General features: G+C 49.7%; 1 protein-coding gene across 7 annotated transcripts in view; it reads left to right on the top strand.

Moving 5' to 3' along the window:
- The window catches only part of LOC108152147 (RNA-binding protein Musashi homolog Rbp6), a 190252-nt gene that overhangs the window by 115109 nt on the left and 58553 nt on the right, over nt 1-16590 (top strand). For all 7 annotated transcript variants that reach the window (XM_017281258.2, XM_017281261.2, XM_017281263.2 and 4 more), the window contains one exon: nt 13392-13484. In XM_017281258.2, the coding sequence (XP_017136747.1) occupies nt 13392-13484 (93 nt within the window). The remainder of the gene's footprint in view (nt 1-13391; nt 13485-16590) is intronic.

Raw genomic sequence — 16590 nt, 5'->3', positions numbered from 1 at the left:
GAAAAGGAAAATATTGTAAAAGTTATCCCCGCCTCTGCGGCTTTTTATTTTACGCTGACAAACACACGCGGGCAACGCGTCGTATGCGCAATAATTTTGTAAATTATTGTGGACAAAAAAAAACACCAGTGGCAGCGGCTTCGGTCAGCCTTTGGCGGTGGGGGGGGAGGACTGAAAAAAGGAAAGCTTTCTATATGATTAGTTGACAGAGGAGCCAGGGAGGGGGCGGGGGGGGGGGGGGGGTGCCGGCGGTGGAAAGGGAAATGCAATTTTCCGTTGAATCGAGACAAAAAAAAGAAAAGAAGGAGGAAAAACGCCAAAAGGTAACAGAAAGAAAAAGGCAAATATTTGCTTGGCCAAAAATTGTGTCGAAGGGAAAGGAGAGGGAAATTAAAAGTGGGAAAACCTTTTTGCCAGAGGAGCAAACACATCCATTGGCTGATGGCAAGGCAATCTTTGAAATGAAAAGGGAAGATCCTTGATTCCAGGGGCTGTGGCGGGGGAGGGGAAGGACTTTTCACACTCGGACAGGCTCGTGCGAAATGTCCAAACGATAGACAGTGGAAAAGCCGCAGCAATTAACTCGTTAAAATTCTTATGATGATGATACCACAATAATTGTATAATTTTTGTGATTTACTGGCCCATGCCCCACCATGCCGCACCATGCCCCCCCCCGTCCGCCAATCGCTGTAGCCTATTGCCGTTTCAATGGCCAATCAATTGCACCTCCCTTGCCCCGTCCACGGTGCCACACACAGGGACACAATCAACTATTCAACCAACAATTGGTTGGGCCAACACGTTCTGGGCCCGTCGTTCCCGTCTCCGTCCCCCTCCCCGTCCCTGTCTCCGTGCTGTGCTGTATTCAATGTGGCAGAAACAGGAAATGTTAAATGATAATGCGTGGCACGCATAAAATGCATGTGCCACACCCCCCCCCCACCACGGGCCAGGGCAGCCCTGCGTATACGTAATGCATTTTGATTTCAGACAACGGCCACAGGACACAGCACACAGGACACAGGACACAGGACGCAGGACACGCGGCGTAACAATTTAAATCGTCAGTCGGCGGTCATTTACGTGCATACCATGCAAAAGCGTTGCATTCCACACACACACACACACGGACACATGGACTATGGGGCATGCAGAATGTGTTGTCTACTTTACGGCGCGTGGCTGTTATTTCCGCATTTTCCGCCTTTTCCGCTTTTCCTGCCCGAAACACTAATAAAAATCGTTTAAAAAACCGCACGACAGCAACAAAAGTGGAAGGCGGAGGCGTGAAACGTGCAGCATGTGGCAGGCAGCAACATTAAATAATAAAAATCATGTGTAAATTTTGCCCCCTCCCCCGACCACCGTGCCACACTCCATCCTACGGCTGTTGCAAGAGTTGCTTTCGATTGATTTATGTGTGTGCCAGGGGGGGGACTCTCGCCGACAACTTCAAATGCTGCTGCTGCTGCAACGTGTGGCAATAAATCTCAGCATATCTTCAGAGTTCTCTTCCCTCTGTCTCCCCCCCACAAGAAGCTTATTTGTCGCCCCGCCCCGGCCCTGCCCCGTCTGGGCATTGTCTTCCATTACTAAAATTAAAATCCAGGCAAAACGCGTTGCGATTCTATTACCAAAAGTGACTCAACCTTGCACAAAAACGAAGAAAAACTGACTGCAACATACAGCAGCAGAGGCTGGGGCTGTGGCTGGGGCAGGGGGCCGGGGCAGGAGCTGGGGCAGGGGCACGGGCAGGATCTGCTGCTCGAGAGCTACTCTTCTGCCTTCACTATTTCTTCTTGACGGCTTTTACACTTTTAAACGGCGCTGCGGAGCGTGTTATTTCCGCTGCTTTTAGTCGCTGTCTGGCAGCGGCAGAGAGTTTCCACTTTTCCGCGTTGGCTTTCGGCTTTCGGCTTCAGATACAGTTCTCTTTCCAATGCCCCTTGCCATCTGTTGTTTTTGTCGCTCTGTCGCTCTGTGTGTGTGTGCTGTGTGTGTGTGTGTGTGCGTGATTTCTCGTCTTGTATTTTGGCAACGAAAAATACGTTAAATTAAATTATGATTTCAGTCTCGTGGCATCTCCATTCCAGAGCGAGACGAGCTGGAGAGTTTCTGCCTTGCTATCTCCCTGTCTCCATGTCTCTCCTTCTCCCCGTCTCCCTGCCTCCCTGGCCCCCTGCCTCCCTGGCCCCCTGCCTTCTTCTTTGTACCGTTTCGCGTCTGTTTTCATATTCGTTAAATTCATTTTGTTGTGCCCTTCTAGAGGGTATTGCGATTTCCATCAGACGAAGGGATCTTCATTCCAGATCCCTGTTGTCCGGGAAACTACGGGCTGTAGAGAGTCTCATAGTTCTTGTGGAAGATCCTCCTTTGCTTCTTCGTGGAAATCGTTTCGGAATAGCCAGGATCTATGGGTAGGATCCCCCTTTATAAAGGGCATTCCAAGGCTTCTTCAGGCCGCAAAACTAGCATTTCATTCATATTTTGTTCGTGGTGTGGCACTTTTTTTTCTCTGTTCGTTATTTTATTTGCACGTTTCGTCCTTGCGAAGTATTTTCGACTGCCTGTGCACGTTCGCGAGAACCAGGACCAGGACGAGGACCAGGACGAGGACCAGGACGAGGACGAGGCGAGTCAGTCAGTCACTTAGTCAACAGCAGAGCCGGCAGCCATCGCCTCATCCACCGTTTACTACCGGGGGAAACCCAGCGAGGCGTGCGTGCCGCAATCCCAATCCTCATTCTCATTCTCTCATTCAGTGTCCCCCCTGAGCTCCTCTTTTTCCCTTTTTCCCTATTTCCCTTTTCCCGACAGTTTAGTTGTGTGCGGCCTGCACAAATCTTCAACAATTGCCCTGATTTATAATTTCTGCTTAGCAATGCAAAATACTTGAGCCCCCCACGCCCCGCGTTTCGGGGGCGGGAACTGTAGTGGCTGCCTCAGCGGTGGGGCAGCTCCGTCTCCGGCTTCTACGTGGCATGTGTTTGGCTTAGCATACAAATATTTTGTGCTGTTTGTTTGCCTTGGTGCGCATAAACGGCAAAAGCGGGTGCCACGGATTGGCGGGCGATGGTGGGGGGCTAGAAATGTGATGAGCACGTTGACAAGTGAGTTGCCCCACCCTCCACCCTCCACCCTCCACCCCATGCCCTACTCCGCCACCGCCTCCTGGCTCTTCTCATACATAATCCAGGCAGCTGCGTTCTGCATCAGACGTCCGCCTGCCTCGTCATAATGTGGCCGGGTAGTGCGCTTATGCATAATTTACCCACTCAGCAGTTGGCAGCAGCAAACCAGGAAGGCAGCAAGGCAGTGAAGAGGGGGAGCGCGGTGTGGGCGGTGTGGGCGGTGGCATGGTGGCAGATGACTGCAGTGGCAGTGTGGCATAGAGATCCCTGGCAGAAGTCCCAGTCACAGGCGAGATATCGCTTTGACTTTGTAAAGCCCCTCCCCGACACACAAAAAAAAATCAAACTTGTCGCAGAGAGCTCCAAAAAAAAGTGAGAGAGAGAGAGATACAAAGAGAGAGAGAAATTATCTTGTGATTTATGATTTCTCATTAATTTCCCCCCCCCGAAAAGCGTCTCAAGAAGCCTTTGAATCTCTTGGTGTTTCTATGGGGCAATGCCTTTGGTGGGGCCATCGCCAGAGAGAGAGAGGGAGAGAGGGGGAGAGAGAGGGCTAGAGAGAGGGCTAGAGAGAGGGAGTGCGCGTCAAAGCCATGTTGTTTGCTGACTGATTGCTTTGGCCGTGGAGTCCTCTCCCGCCCATCCTCCCCGCTCATGAATAGTAACAGAAATGAGCGGAAAAGCGTGGGTGGGGGGAGGAGAGTGTGGGGTGGGGGAGAAAGCAATGAAAGTAGAAAAGAGCTAAACACAGAAATGCGTGAGCCATAAATTAAAGTAGTTTTAAGTATTTTTCGGGTGCTCTTTGTCTCTCTCTTCCTCTTCCTCCCCTCCCCTCCTCTCCTCCTTCCTTCTTTTTGTTGTGTGAATCCCATTTTTGGGGTTTTTGTGGCCATTCGCGCTTACCGCCCGCTGTTCCGCCTAGAATTGGAGTTTCCTTTCCTTTCCTTTCCATTTGGTTTTTCCTTTTTTTTTTTCGCCCATTTTTTCGGTAGGTTTGAGGTTTTATTTCGCCCTAAAAATAGATATACAAATGTGTTTTAATGGTCCGCTCGTCCTTTCTTGTTGCTTTTGCCACTGATTGTTAGTGTGTGTGTGTGTGTGTGTGCGTGGCTTGGATCCTGAATCTGTGCGCTTTGTTATGCCGTTTGTCGTGCTGTTTCTCTGTTTTTTTTTTCTTCTATGTGACTGAATTTATTTCTCGAACCTTTTATCCACCTCTCCACCAGAGGAGGGGGGAGTGGAGAGTGGGTAGGGGAGGAGTGGAGAGAGGGTGGCCGGCCGCCCTGTGCGTGTTTATCCGCCATTCGCCGAAAGTTTACTTCTTTTCTTTGTCCCATATCTCGCTCTCCCTCTCTCTCTCTCTCTCTGTCTCTGTGTCTCTCTGTCTTACTGGGCCTAAAGCCAGGGGTGGCAAATGGTTTTGATTTGATTAATGAATGTTCTAATTAAGCAAAACCGTCACCTAGTCCTCGATCCGTGCCCCGTGTGCCCCCCCCCTTGTGCCCCGTGCCGCCCCACTCCTGCTTTGACCTTGGCCAAAAACAATCTAGAACCAAAAACCATACACACAAGAAGGAAACTTTTCGCTCAATCTCCTCGCCCGCTCTACTTCTTGCCAGCGGAAATGGGAAAGACAAATTATTTGGCCAGAGAAATGAGGCAATAGAGAGGGTCAGAGTGGTAGTGGGACAGCAGAGGGGGGGGCCTGTGGGGCTGTGGGGGGGGGGCATGTTGTGTGACTGTAAGTGATTAGCGTTAAATGGAAGCCACAAACAGTCGGAGGCAGCTAAGCAGAGACTCTGCTCCACTCGGCTCCAGGGCTGTGCTCGAAAACTTTATCCGAAATCGACTCCAAATGGACACCCGAATGGTATCGGTGGGGCATCGGTGGGGGGGCTGGAGGGCGGAGTATCGGCGGGGAATCACAATTTCAATTACCTGCAACGGTTGTGATTGCGATAATTATGTAATGACCGTCGTCCTCATCGTCCTCGTCGTCGTCCTCGTCGTCGTCGTCGTTGGGCTCCTAATGATGATTGGGTCCTGGAAGTTTATGAGCCTGGTAATTACACAACACAAGGCGGAGTATATGAGGCGGGACGTCCTGGATGTCCTGCTTCCCCCCTTCAATGCTGTTTTGCAAATGTTATGCAAATTTAAGAACTTTAAGCACAAGTTGCGGTCCATCCAGAGGCTGCCTCTGTCTGTCTCTGCCCCATCTATGCGTCCTTTGTGTCCTGTGTAAGTGGTGTGCGCTCCATCTCCATCTTTCTCTGTCGTTCTGTTGCTGTGGCAAGAGTCGTGTCTGTGTGTGTCTACCAAATAAATTTAAACAATGTTGAAAACATGCTGCGTTGGCACTTTTTAACCACACACACACACACACACACTTGAGAGGCAGTGGCAAGCATTTATGCTGTAGTCGCATAAAAGTGTTGCACACACAGCACAGGATAGGATAGGACAGGACAGGGCAGGACAGGACAGGGCACTCCTGATGCTGCTCCTGCCACACACGCAATTTACATACACAGCAGAGGCAGCGGGGCAGAGGCAGAGCCAGAGCCAGAGGCAGAGGCAGCAGCAGCTTTAGACGACGGCTATCATCATCTCCTATGCCTCGTACTCCCCTCTCTCTCTCTCTCTCTCTCTCTCTCTGTGTCGTCTGTGTGTGTGTGTATTTAATGTCGAAATTATGGACGACAATTTTAATGACAATTCAACTTAACATTAGAACCGACAGCAGCAACATGCGACCAGCAGCAGCAGCAGCTTCAGCAGCGGCAGTGGCAGCAACGACTTTGTTGGTCGTTAGTCGCTGCAGCAGCGGCAATAAACGGGGGATAAAGGTGGCATCCACACGAACAGGAGATACCCATTGGTGTGGCTTGAGAGGGAAAACTTATGGGCGTTATAGGAACCTGCCCTTGAGGCAATGCCAGGAGTATTTCGATGGAAGACTCCCTTCCGAAATCCCTTCGAAATACAGAGCTTCTTTCGAGCCATTAGCCGAAAGGAGAGCTTGGAGGAAATACTTTAACATCTCTTAAAGGCATACAGCATACAATTACAAAGGGGAAAAACCATCTACCCTATCGACCAATTAAGAGGTAGAAGCGGCAGCACAAAGGATGCTGCACACACAGAGGCAGAGGCAAAACAGTTTCCGTATCCGCCAGCCGCCATTGTGCCAGGATACCAATGCCAAAAGCGGGGGGAGGGGAAGGAGCAGCAGCAGTCGACGACGAGGACGACACACATGTGTGTATGTCCTGGTGGCTGGTGGCTGGTGGCTGGTCCTGGCACTGCTCCTGCTGCTCCTGCTGTCGACGACAATGCGTGCGAGTTAAATGTATGCGCATAAATTAATAATTAATTACACAGAATTACATTTCGGGGCTTGTTGTATAATATTCATTATTGTTTTGCATAAATAAGGTGACTCCTTGCCTCCCTCTCCGCCTGCCTGCCTGCCACGTTTCCATTCGGCTGCTAGTTTTTGTGTTGCATGCATCCTGCCCCCCACCACCACCACCGCCCCACCATCGCATTATGAAGCTCATTAAAATGCCACAACTCTCTCGCTCTCTCTTGTAACTCTTTCTTTTTTTGGGGCATCAATCTCTCTCCTCTCCACGCCACTCCTCAGCGCCAACGACAAATGTATTTTGTGTGCCCTGGCAATATATTTCATTTGATTTACAAGTTTAAGCCTTGGGAAAAGAGAGGGAGAGGGAGAGAGATATTTGCATTCCCTTTGATGGGCAGTGCCTCAATCCCTCAATCCCTCAATCCCTGCCAAAAATCTATCCGTCTGTCGGTTCCCTTGGGCATATTCAAATGTTGATTTCTCTAAGAGACACGGAGAGGGGCGGGGGGCAGGCGGCAGTCGGCACTCGGCTGGGGGCTGGCTGCCCCATTATCCCTTGTCAGTGACAGTGGCAAGGAACGTGTTTATTGGCAACGTTCTGAGGCACATTTGCCGCATAAATATCAACGAAATTAAGGAGCAGCCACAAGGACACCCCCCCCCCCCCCCCCCCCCCCCCCCGTGCCCCGCCCGGCCGAGAGGGAGGCAATAAATCAGCCAGGATGGAGCGAAAGCCCAAGCAAATTTCCAAGGAAATTGACCGCAAAAAGTATTAGTAAAGGAAATTGCACAAATTTTTGGCTACAGGATACGGGATACAGGCTTCCAGGACACCAGCTGTGGCACACATGCATAGATCCGTGCGTGTGCGTGCGTGTGTGTGTTTTAATTGAAAGCAAGACAAAAACATGGAAAGGCCCTACGGAATTGGGGCCATCGATGGAGCGTATCGAATTATGCATAAAACGAGCTCCAAAACGAGGCGTGGGGGCGGGGAAATGAACAAAAGATAAGCAGACATGACATCGGGCTGTCTCTCTCTCTCTCTCTCTCTCTGTCTCTCTGTCCCTTTCCATTTCCCTTTTAAGCCTCCTTTTGGCATTTGTCAAACTTTCTATCAATTCTCATATTTCAATGTGGAAACACCCACTCACTCCGGCCCCCCTCCCACCCACCCCTTTCCCTCTTCTCGCATAAGTATGCAACACTTTTTTTCCCACGAGCCAAAAGGTTTTTTCCCCTTTTTTCCCCCCTTTTTTTCGGTATTTCTGTATTTTTTTTTGTGTATTTTTTTGTTGTATTAAATTTGCATGGATAATTTGTCACTTTGAATGATGTTGAAGAAGCCTCTCCTTTTGGTTTTATTCTGCTGTCGAGTGGGCTACAAGGAATCCCAGGCCTTTCCCCCCACCACACCGCAAGGAAAATTCTTCTGCGGGAAGTGCGGCAAGTGTTACAAATTGTTGTCGTTGAAGTGAGAGCCCAGCCCTTGCCGCCTCATCCCCTGATCCCCTGATCCCAGGTTGTAGGCAACGCATCAAGTATTTTCGGGGCAAACTTTAATAAACCCCCCGCTCGCCGCATTTTGCCGACTAATTTCACAATAAAAGGAAATGTTGTATGCAGGAGGGGGGGGAGGGGGCTGGTTGGAAAAAGGACACATCATCCTAGGGAGAGACACCAGAAACCCGAACCCAAAACCGAAACCCGAACCCCGAACCCTTTTTAACGTTACATTTTATGGCACACATGCGCTAACAGGTTTAAAAATTACATTTAATGACAATTGGCGGAGTGCACAGAGTGCCCCATGCCCCGTGCCCCTTGCCCCGTGCCGCATGCCTCTCTATCTTTGCTCCTGGAGAACCTGTGTGTGTCCTGCTGCCACGTGGGTTTCCTCTCTATCTCTGGCCTGTGTGTGTGTGGCAGCCGCAGCAGTTCGTGGAACATGTGTCGCGCCTGGTGCCGGTGCCTGGCGCAATTTCCAGGCAAGTTGCTCCCATTAGCCACATAATTTTAAGTGTGTTCATTGCCCCATGCCCCCCGCCCCCATGCCACATGCCATACCCCCTGCTGTGGGTCCACTCCGCTCCTCGGGCTGCTGCCTGGAATGGGTTGTCGCGTAGAACGAGCTCATTTAATATTAAAAGGATTTATGAGACATTTTCCTTTCATTTTGACAACGAACGAGCCCGTGCACAGGCCCGTGGCAGGGCCAGCAAGGGTGTGGGGGCTGAATGGCGAATGAAAATTTTGTGCCTTTGCCGTTGATGAAATTTTCGCTTAACAGAATTTGTGACGCTTCGCGGACGGACGGACGTCGGCGCCTACGCACGGTTAAAGGGTTTTACTTTTTAGACCCCCCCCCCCCTACCGCCCCCCACCGCCTTGGCAGGATTCCCTTACAATCATCCCACCCCATCTCCAACCCCCCACAATCCCTTACCCCAATTTCCGTTTTGCTGTGCTATTGTGCTGTTGCCTCGCGCTCGCCTCGGCGGCAACTTTGGCGATGGTTTAGCCGACGCCCGGGAATTATTTGAGTGCTTTTTGGGAAGCGTTTCGCAGTGCCCCCAATCCCAGGCTGCTCCCCCCCCCCTCCGCCACCCCTTTTTTTGGGGGCTCATTCCGGAGCGTGTGAAAGTGCAGACGCCGCTGAAGAACCGCTGAAATGCTGCTTTAAAAGCCTTTACAACAATGAGCTCAAGTGTTTGTGTGTGTGTCTGTGTGTGTGTGTGTGTGTAAATTTTTGACAGATTTGAAAATTATTATGCAAAATGAATAATTTAGTTGAAAGTGTTAAATTGATTTGGCCTTTTCCTCCGCCAAATATAACCAGACATCAGCCATCAGCCATCTGCCATCTGCCAGACGCTGTGTCCCTTTCAGCGTTTTCCATTTACCATTCACCATTTTCCATCTCCATCTCCGTCCCCGTCTCGAGGAGATGATGGAGGAGATGATGGGAATGGCCTTCCGCCCCGCTATCGATGGCAGCTCTGTCAAAATGAAATATGTGTGCCACTTGTCACGTGGCCGAGCAGGGGGAGGGGGGGGAGACCAAGCTACGGTGGGAGAGAGCTGATAAAGTGTCAATTTTATTTCAACTATGGCTCATTAAATTGAATAATCAGTTTTGGGGCAAGTGATTCGGCGCGGGAGAGGGACAGCGCATCCAACACAAATTGTATCTAAAGGGGAAAGCCGATGCGCACAAAAGTATTATCCGCTCAGCTTTAATTATCCCGAGTCTCTCAGGGGGGCATTATGCCCTCGAAGAACTTTAACTCTGATTTAAATGGAATTATGGCAAGTGGCAAGTGGCAAGTGGCAGGATGGAGCTTCCAAGGAGCTCAAGATGTTCGCTGGTGGTTAGATTCCATCTGCTTGAGGTTGGCAAATGATTCCGGGAGATCAAAGGATTGGCGGAGGGCAAAAAACACCTACAAAATTGTATCTTTTAATCTTTATTCAACTGAATTACGGTTGGGAGTGTCTAGGCGAGCTTCACCTGTTTCGGAGATGGAAATCCAGGGAAGAAGTTTTTCCAAATGATAATATGAATAATCTCGAAGGAGGAACCTGCCACAGAAATGGAATTTCAGCCAAATTCCTGAGGAAAATCCTCTTTAGAGCGTCTTACCTTTTGTCGTACCCATTGAAGGGTCAGGTCTGGTGTCTGGGCTTCCTTGGCCCCCCTCCCTTCCCCCCTTCGCATCTATGTATTCGACATTATCGCTCCATCCAACGAGTGACTTTCTTGTCAACTGCATTGTAGCCAGCGGTACCGCCCCCCCTATGCGCTTGCTGTCCTTCCGCTGGTCCTGCTCCACTCTCCCCTCCGCCTCTCTGCCGTCACGCCCACTCCTGACGTCATTTGTCAAATTTCCAGACATTATTCGGCCAAAGACATGCCCCCCCCATGACCATCAAACATTGTGGCGGTTGTCTGCTGGTTCCACCTTTGAAGACCTCCTCCGAGCGCTGCCTAGAGCCTCCTCCACCGCACGTCCTGGCCGCTCATCGGAGTCGTTGTGGCTAATATTGACATTCCCTAATCTCTGCTCCACTGCCGCTAAAATGCCGTGTCACTTCGTTAGTATGCGTGTGTGCGGCGGCTCCATTTGTATCTTCCTGTATGCCATAGCTGTAGCTGTAGCTGTATCTGTATCTATAGCTGTATCTGTATCTATAGCTGTATCTGTGGCTGTATCTATAGCTATAGGCCGTGCTGTGTCTCTCTTTGTGTTTGTGGGTGGGTGTGCGGTGCGTGTATTTGTCTTGAGGTCGCGTTTGGATCGGCCTGGGTGTGTTTTACTTTTGATTCATGCCCCACGCTATCAGCATTGGGCGTGTTCGCTGCCCCATGCCCCGTGCCCCGTGCCCGGGGTGCCATTTATATTTGATGATGACATTGCCGCCGGAAAACCTCCAGTTCTTGGAGTTGCCGGCCTGCCCAAACCCGTCGATTCGAGATCCAATCTTAGTGCCAGTTCCACTCTCAGTTTATTAGTTTAAGTAGCTTCATTTGTGGGAGTGATTAGTGCCAGGCTTGGGCTGGCATGCCACATGCCACATGCCACATGACACATGGCACACAAAGTGCTGGCCACTGCAGTTCTCTGGCATGAATCGCTTTTTAACAACGCTGCAATTTTCGTAACCCATTTTGTGGCAGTACCGACCCCGGGAGGCTGTCCCGGCGATGATGCGATGCTGCACCATTATGTGGTGTTGCAGGATGCAGGGTGCAGGATGCCGTGTCTCGGACGTCATGTTGTTAGACAGTTACTTTCTTGCAGGCGCTTGCAACTTGATTTTGACTCCCTCTTCTTCACTCTCCCTCCACTCTCTCCCTCCCTCCCTCTCTCCACTCTCTCCCTCTCTGTCTCTGTTTTTATGCTGTTGCAAATTGTTAGAGGGCCCGCCCGCGGTGATGGCAACCGCCTCCCCGCCCTTCCAGCCCCCAAAACTTAACCTGCCGCAAAGTGCAGAGAAAAAAAAGGGAGAAAATGAGGAGCCTGCAGGAGGGATATATGTATCTGGGGAAGCCAGGAGGAAGTGGCAAGGATATCTGAGAGCCAGGAGTAGACAACGAACAACGAACAACGAGTAGACGATGAGACGATGACTGAGACTGCGACTGAGACACAGGAGGACTCAACGGGCCAAAGCGATTTGCCTTTGCCAAAAAGCTGCACGACTAACTTTGTAGTTGCAATCGCTGTCCCTCTTCCACTCCCACTCTTTCTGTTTCTCTCCCCCTTCTCTGGCTGGGACTGGTGACTGGGGTGAGGGGGGATGGGGGGTGGGGGAGCAGCACAAGTGTTTTAATTTTACGACATTGTATGAATTTTACTGCTGGCACTGCAGAAAGCATCAGCACCGCTGTTACATATCGTTAGCTTCCTTAACGGACATATCCCCCTCGTCACCCCCCCCCCCCCCCCCCCATCCCCCCGTTCACCTCTTTCGCTGGTGGCGCTGATCCTTAACTCCCTTCATCCTGCTGCTGCTGTATGTGTGGGTCTGTTGTCTGTTCCGTGCTCATAAATTGCAGCTTGTTGCAAGCGTCAGTGCAATCAGCGTCATCAGCTTCATCCGGCTTCATCCGAGGGCTCGTACGCTCACCATGGGCCCAGGGATCCCTTTAACCATATGAACTTTAAGGGGGGATATCTCCACTTTCACCGTGGCTGGGGGGATGGGGAGGGGGAAGGGGAAAGTTCAGAATTTGCTGAGCACCAGAAAACTTTGGACAAGTTTTTTGGGTTAATTTATAAAGAACTATGATGGCCTTTCAGAGTACGTTATGATTTTGGAAGAAACTCTGCAGGAAAGTCTTGATCTGGCACCGTAGGTCGTTAGTTCTACGGAAACTAGTCCCGTACCGTCCTGACTGAAACGAAGTACAGTGCCGCAGATACGTTTAAGGATTGGAAACGGTATTATACGATCGTTACATAAATATAACGCATCTTTTGTAGCAAATATCGACTTGAAAACAAGTCTATTTGTGGTCAAAATTGTCAAATAAACCAAAAAATCTTTGATTAGTCCTAGAAATCATAGTCTATCTTTAGGGGTATCAATAGATTCGTAAAACCCAAAGCTCTGGAGCCTTTGTTGCCTATAGAAATGGGTGTCGAAGAGGTTCCACTGTGCCGTTCATTCTGTGCCTTAACTGCCATCACTTAACGTTAACAGTTTACGCTTGCCTGCGGGCTAAAAAGGCTGGCGTTGCACTACACACACACACACACGCACACGCACACAGGCAGAGAGGGATAGAGGAAAAGAGGAAAAGAGGGATAGAGAGCCTGCTGCCTTTCTCGTTCATGTCTCGCCATCATTTTCGGTTGTCGACTGTTTCTCCTCTTGCTGCCGCTGCTGCTGCTGCTGCTGCTGCATGGGGCATGCTGCATGCGGCGCTAACTGCGTAAAGTTGGCACTTGAAAATGTCAGCTTAAAAATGCCAGCTGCACACAGTGGAAGAGAGACAGAGAGGGAGACGGAGAGTGAGAGAGGGAGACAGAGCACTTGCATGTAGTACATAAAATGCACAAAATGGTCGAACGACTCATAGCGAAAGTTGGGTAGCCCATAAGTTACAGGAGGAGCTGCAGGGGGGGGGCGGCACGAAAGGAAAGTCGAAACTCAACATCTGAGGAGGCAGTGCCCGAGACGGCGCAGGCGAGAGGCGACTGGAGACAGGGGGTTGAAGGGGTCATAACTTTTGCGTAACCCCAATATAAAATGCATATTTAAATGCCAGAGCAGGCCATACCACCTAACCTTTTCGGCCAGCAAACGACGTTCGTTTCTTAACACTATTCTCATGAATCTAACCCCCCCTCCCTCTCTCTTCTTGCTTTTGTGCATTCCAGATGGTGACGAGAACGAAGAAAATCTTTGTGGGCGGCCTCTCGGCACCCACCACCCTGGAGGACGTCAAGAGTTATTTCGAACAGTTTGGACCGGTAAGTGGGAGTTCCATCCATCCATCTATCTATATACAAACATCTATCTATGTACATATTTTAATGACCGAAAGCGACATACATATACGAGCACATACGGGTATGCGCCTCGATCGATAAAAGCACTGCTACACGAGCACACCCGATCTCTCACTGAACCGCGAACACGCTTTCAGCCTTCGCTTGTGTTCCCTTCGTTGCTGCGTTCGTCCGCCCTCGAGCTTTCGGTCGATCGGAACGAGCCCACGACCGAGACAAACAACAACGAGAACAAGTGTCTGCCCAAGAAGTGAATCGTTCTTTTTTTTTTGTTGTTTTTTTTATTGTGTTCGTTCGTGTGTGTGAAAGCAGCCGAACCGATCGCGAGCATGTCTGTGCCTGCACTTTGGAAGCCTCTCTGTTCGCGAAAAACACATAAAAGCAAAAGGTAAATTATGTACGAAAAAAAGCAGCATCGAATGTGCAAAAGAACGGTTAATATTTGAAAGACGAAAGTGATTACATACAAACAGACATACCAGGCATATTTACAGGTTATTTGCCAGCTCTGAATGAAGATCTTGCCTGGAAGTAGTTCCTCTCTTACATTTGAATATTCATTGCTTTGTATGTAATATCTGAATCATCACAGATACATACATATACTCGTGCCTTGCTAAATGAATTGAAGAAAAATAATAATCATAAAACGAAATGTGAATGACAGTTGTGGAACAAATCATGCAATCTATTCCGCAAGGCAAGGCCCAACCATACACTCTCCTATATACACACATACACACACACACATATACATATATATATTTCTCTAGCTCTTGGCTGATTCTGGCAGTTCTGTCAGGTGGGGGCACGGGGCACGGGGGCTTAGGAGAGGCACAGCAATGACACCTTCACTGGCTGCCACTTGCTACGTTTTGTTTGATCAATAAAAACGCCAAAAAAACAAAAAAAAAAAAACGCCAAAAAAGAAAGAAAGAGAAATGAAAGCAAAGGTACACCTCCACCTCCACCACCTCCGCCCAGCAAGCCAAAAAAAAAAACGAATGAAAGAGAAAAAAAACATCTACCAAAAAAGGAAAAATTTCCTACCAAATTCAATCTTGACAAGTACTGCAGAAGCACAGGTGGAGGTGGAGGCGGAGGAGGAGGAGTCCCTGCCCCACCTGCAGCGGCAGCAACTCCACTTAAACCCACACACATACACACATATGCATATCGAGTGTGTTGGTGTGTGTGTGTGTTGGTGTGTGTGTTGGTGTGTGTGTGTGTGTGTGTTTTGCGGCTGAGTGCTGTTCGAGTGCTCTTTAAGTTCCTCCTCCATTCAGCCATGTTAGGCAAAGGCCCAGAAGTGGAGAGCATAAGAGGGGCTACATAGGGGTTCCATGGTACAGCGGAGGAAGGGTTCCATGGCACAGACGGGGGGGGGTGGGAGTACAGGTTCGGTTCGATTCGATGGAAGCCCTCCCCTCCCTCTCCCCAGACTTGTTATAGCGCAAAAACACAAATTTTTAGCACGAGAACAAAAATTTTGTGTTGTTGATTACGATACTAAACGAAAATCGATTTGTTAGACGCGTTCTCGTTCTCCGTACCGTCGGTGGTCCGTCGTTCGTTTGGTTTGGTTTTTCCCCGATTTTAATGAGCGGCCTAGCCCCTCTAGATCCCATGGTCTGGGGTGGGAAGTATGGGGGGGGACACAGAAAGCCAAACGGGTATTTTCATTAACGATGGGGGGGGTAGGAGGAGAATGAGCTTCAAGAGCACGCAGAAATCCATTGAAAAAGAGTTTAAGATTTAAATGGTCCGATGGTTGGAGGGTACTGGGCAGGTGTGGCAGGCTCTCCGCTTTCATCTTTTTGCAGCCATCGAAAGAACCGTGGAGGGGCGGGGGGGATAATAGATTTTAAGAGGAATCCGAGATATGGTCGGAGTACTGGAGGTATCTTTGAGAGCAGTAAACGGTGTACAGGATGAGGGAACACTCAATCCTCTCAAGAAGGATGCCCGAAGATATGCCAGAGGATATTCCTCTCAAGGAATTACAACGAATCGGTATCTATGATGTTAAGGGGAATAACTGGTGTATCCCTCTTGAAAAGGGGTACCCCCGCCCGCCCTTAATTATGGAATTTCCTTGAAAAATGCTACTCCTTGGACGTTCTCGTATTTCCCATCGAACCATGACAAATTTCAATGAATGGCAAAGAGGAAAACCCAGAAAGGAAACATCGATACGATGGCTATATCGTATGACAACTAAAAATGCCATTATTTATTTTTCCAAGCAAATTACCCGCCCCCTACCCCTAACCCCCACTCGTCTGCTGCTGTCATCATGAGATTCCCACGTTACGCAGTCTCTCGCTTTCAGAAGATAGGATTTCCCCCCCGTACCTTGGCTTTCCTGATGAGATTTCCACCACCACCCGCCCCCCCTATAAAATGAAATTCAACGCCTCTGTGGGCGGAGTGGCACTTGGGTCTTGGGGCAGGTAAAGCTGCCGATAATTGACATAAATTGGCGCAACTTTTTGTCAGCTCTTCACCGCAAAGACGTCAACTGCCATTTGCAATGGTTCATTGCCGCCACACCGTGTGGAAACAACTACGCTCTCCCCATACCCCGCTCCCCACTCCCCACTCCCCCCATTTGATAATGCGAATATAATGACGAAAAAGAGGGAGAGTGGGTGTGGGTGTGAGAGAGAGAGGGACAGGGGGAGCGGGTGCCCATAAACGGCCATCAATCAAATCAGCGGCTGAGAAGCGAAATGCTTTTAAGTAATTTTCATCGCAGCCCCCGAGAGTGGAAAACTGTCAAAATCCATAACGATCAAAAATAGTGAGCGCCAGGACATTCACACGTTTATACATATATCCTTCGATGCGAGTGCGCTGTACGAGTGTACATATTGAAATTCAAGGTAATGCTAATGGCAGGACCTCTTCTGGTGGCACAAAGGCGGCGGTGGCAACGGCGGCGGTGGCGGCGGCAAAAGGTGGAAACAAAAGGCTGCCTTGCGGCTGGCGGCTGGCGATTTAACCAAGCGCGCAAAACTCTTAATGGAAAACTTTTCAATTAATCCGCATTGGCAAAGAAAATTAT

Source organism: Drosophila miranda, chromosome XR (genome assembly GCF_003369915.1).
Source record: "Drosophila miranda strain MSH22 chromosome XR, D.miranda_PacBio2.1, whole genome shotgun sequence".
In the NCBI taxonomy this organism is placed as follows: Eukaryota; Metazoa; Arthropoda; class Insecta; order Diptera; family Drosophilidae; genus Drosophila; species Drosophila miranda.
Note: the sequence above shows the minus strand (reverse complement) of the source record. Positions and strands in the feature narration are given on the sequence as shown.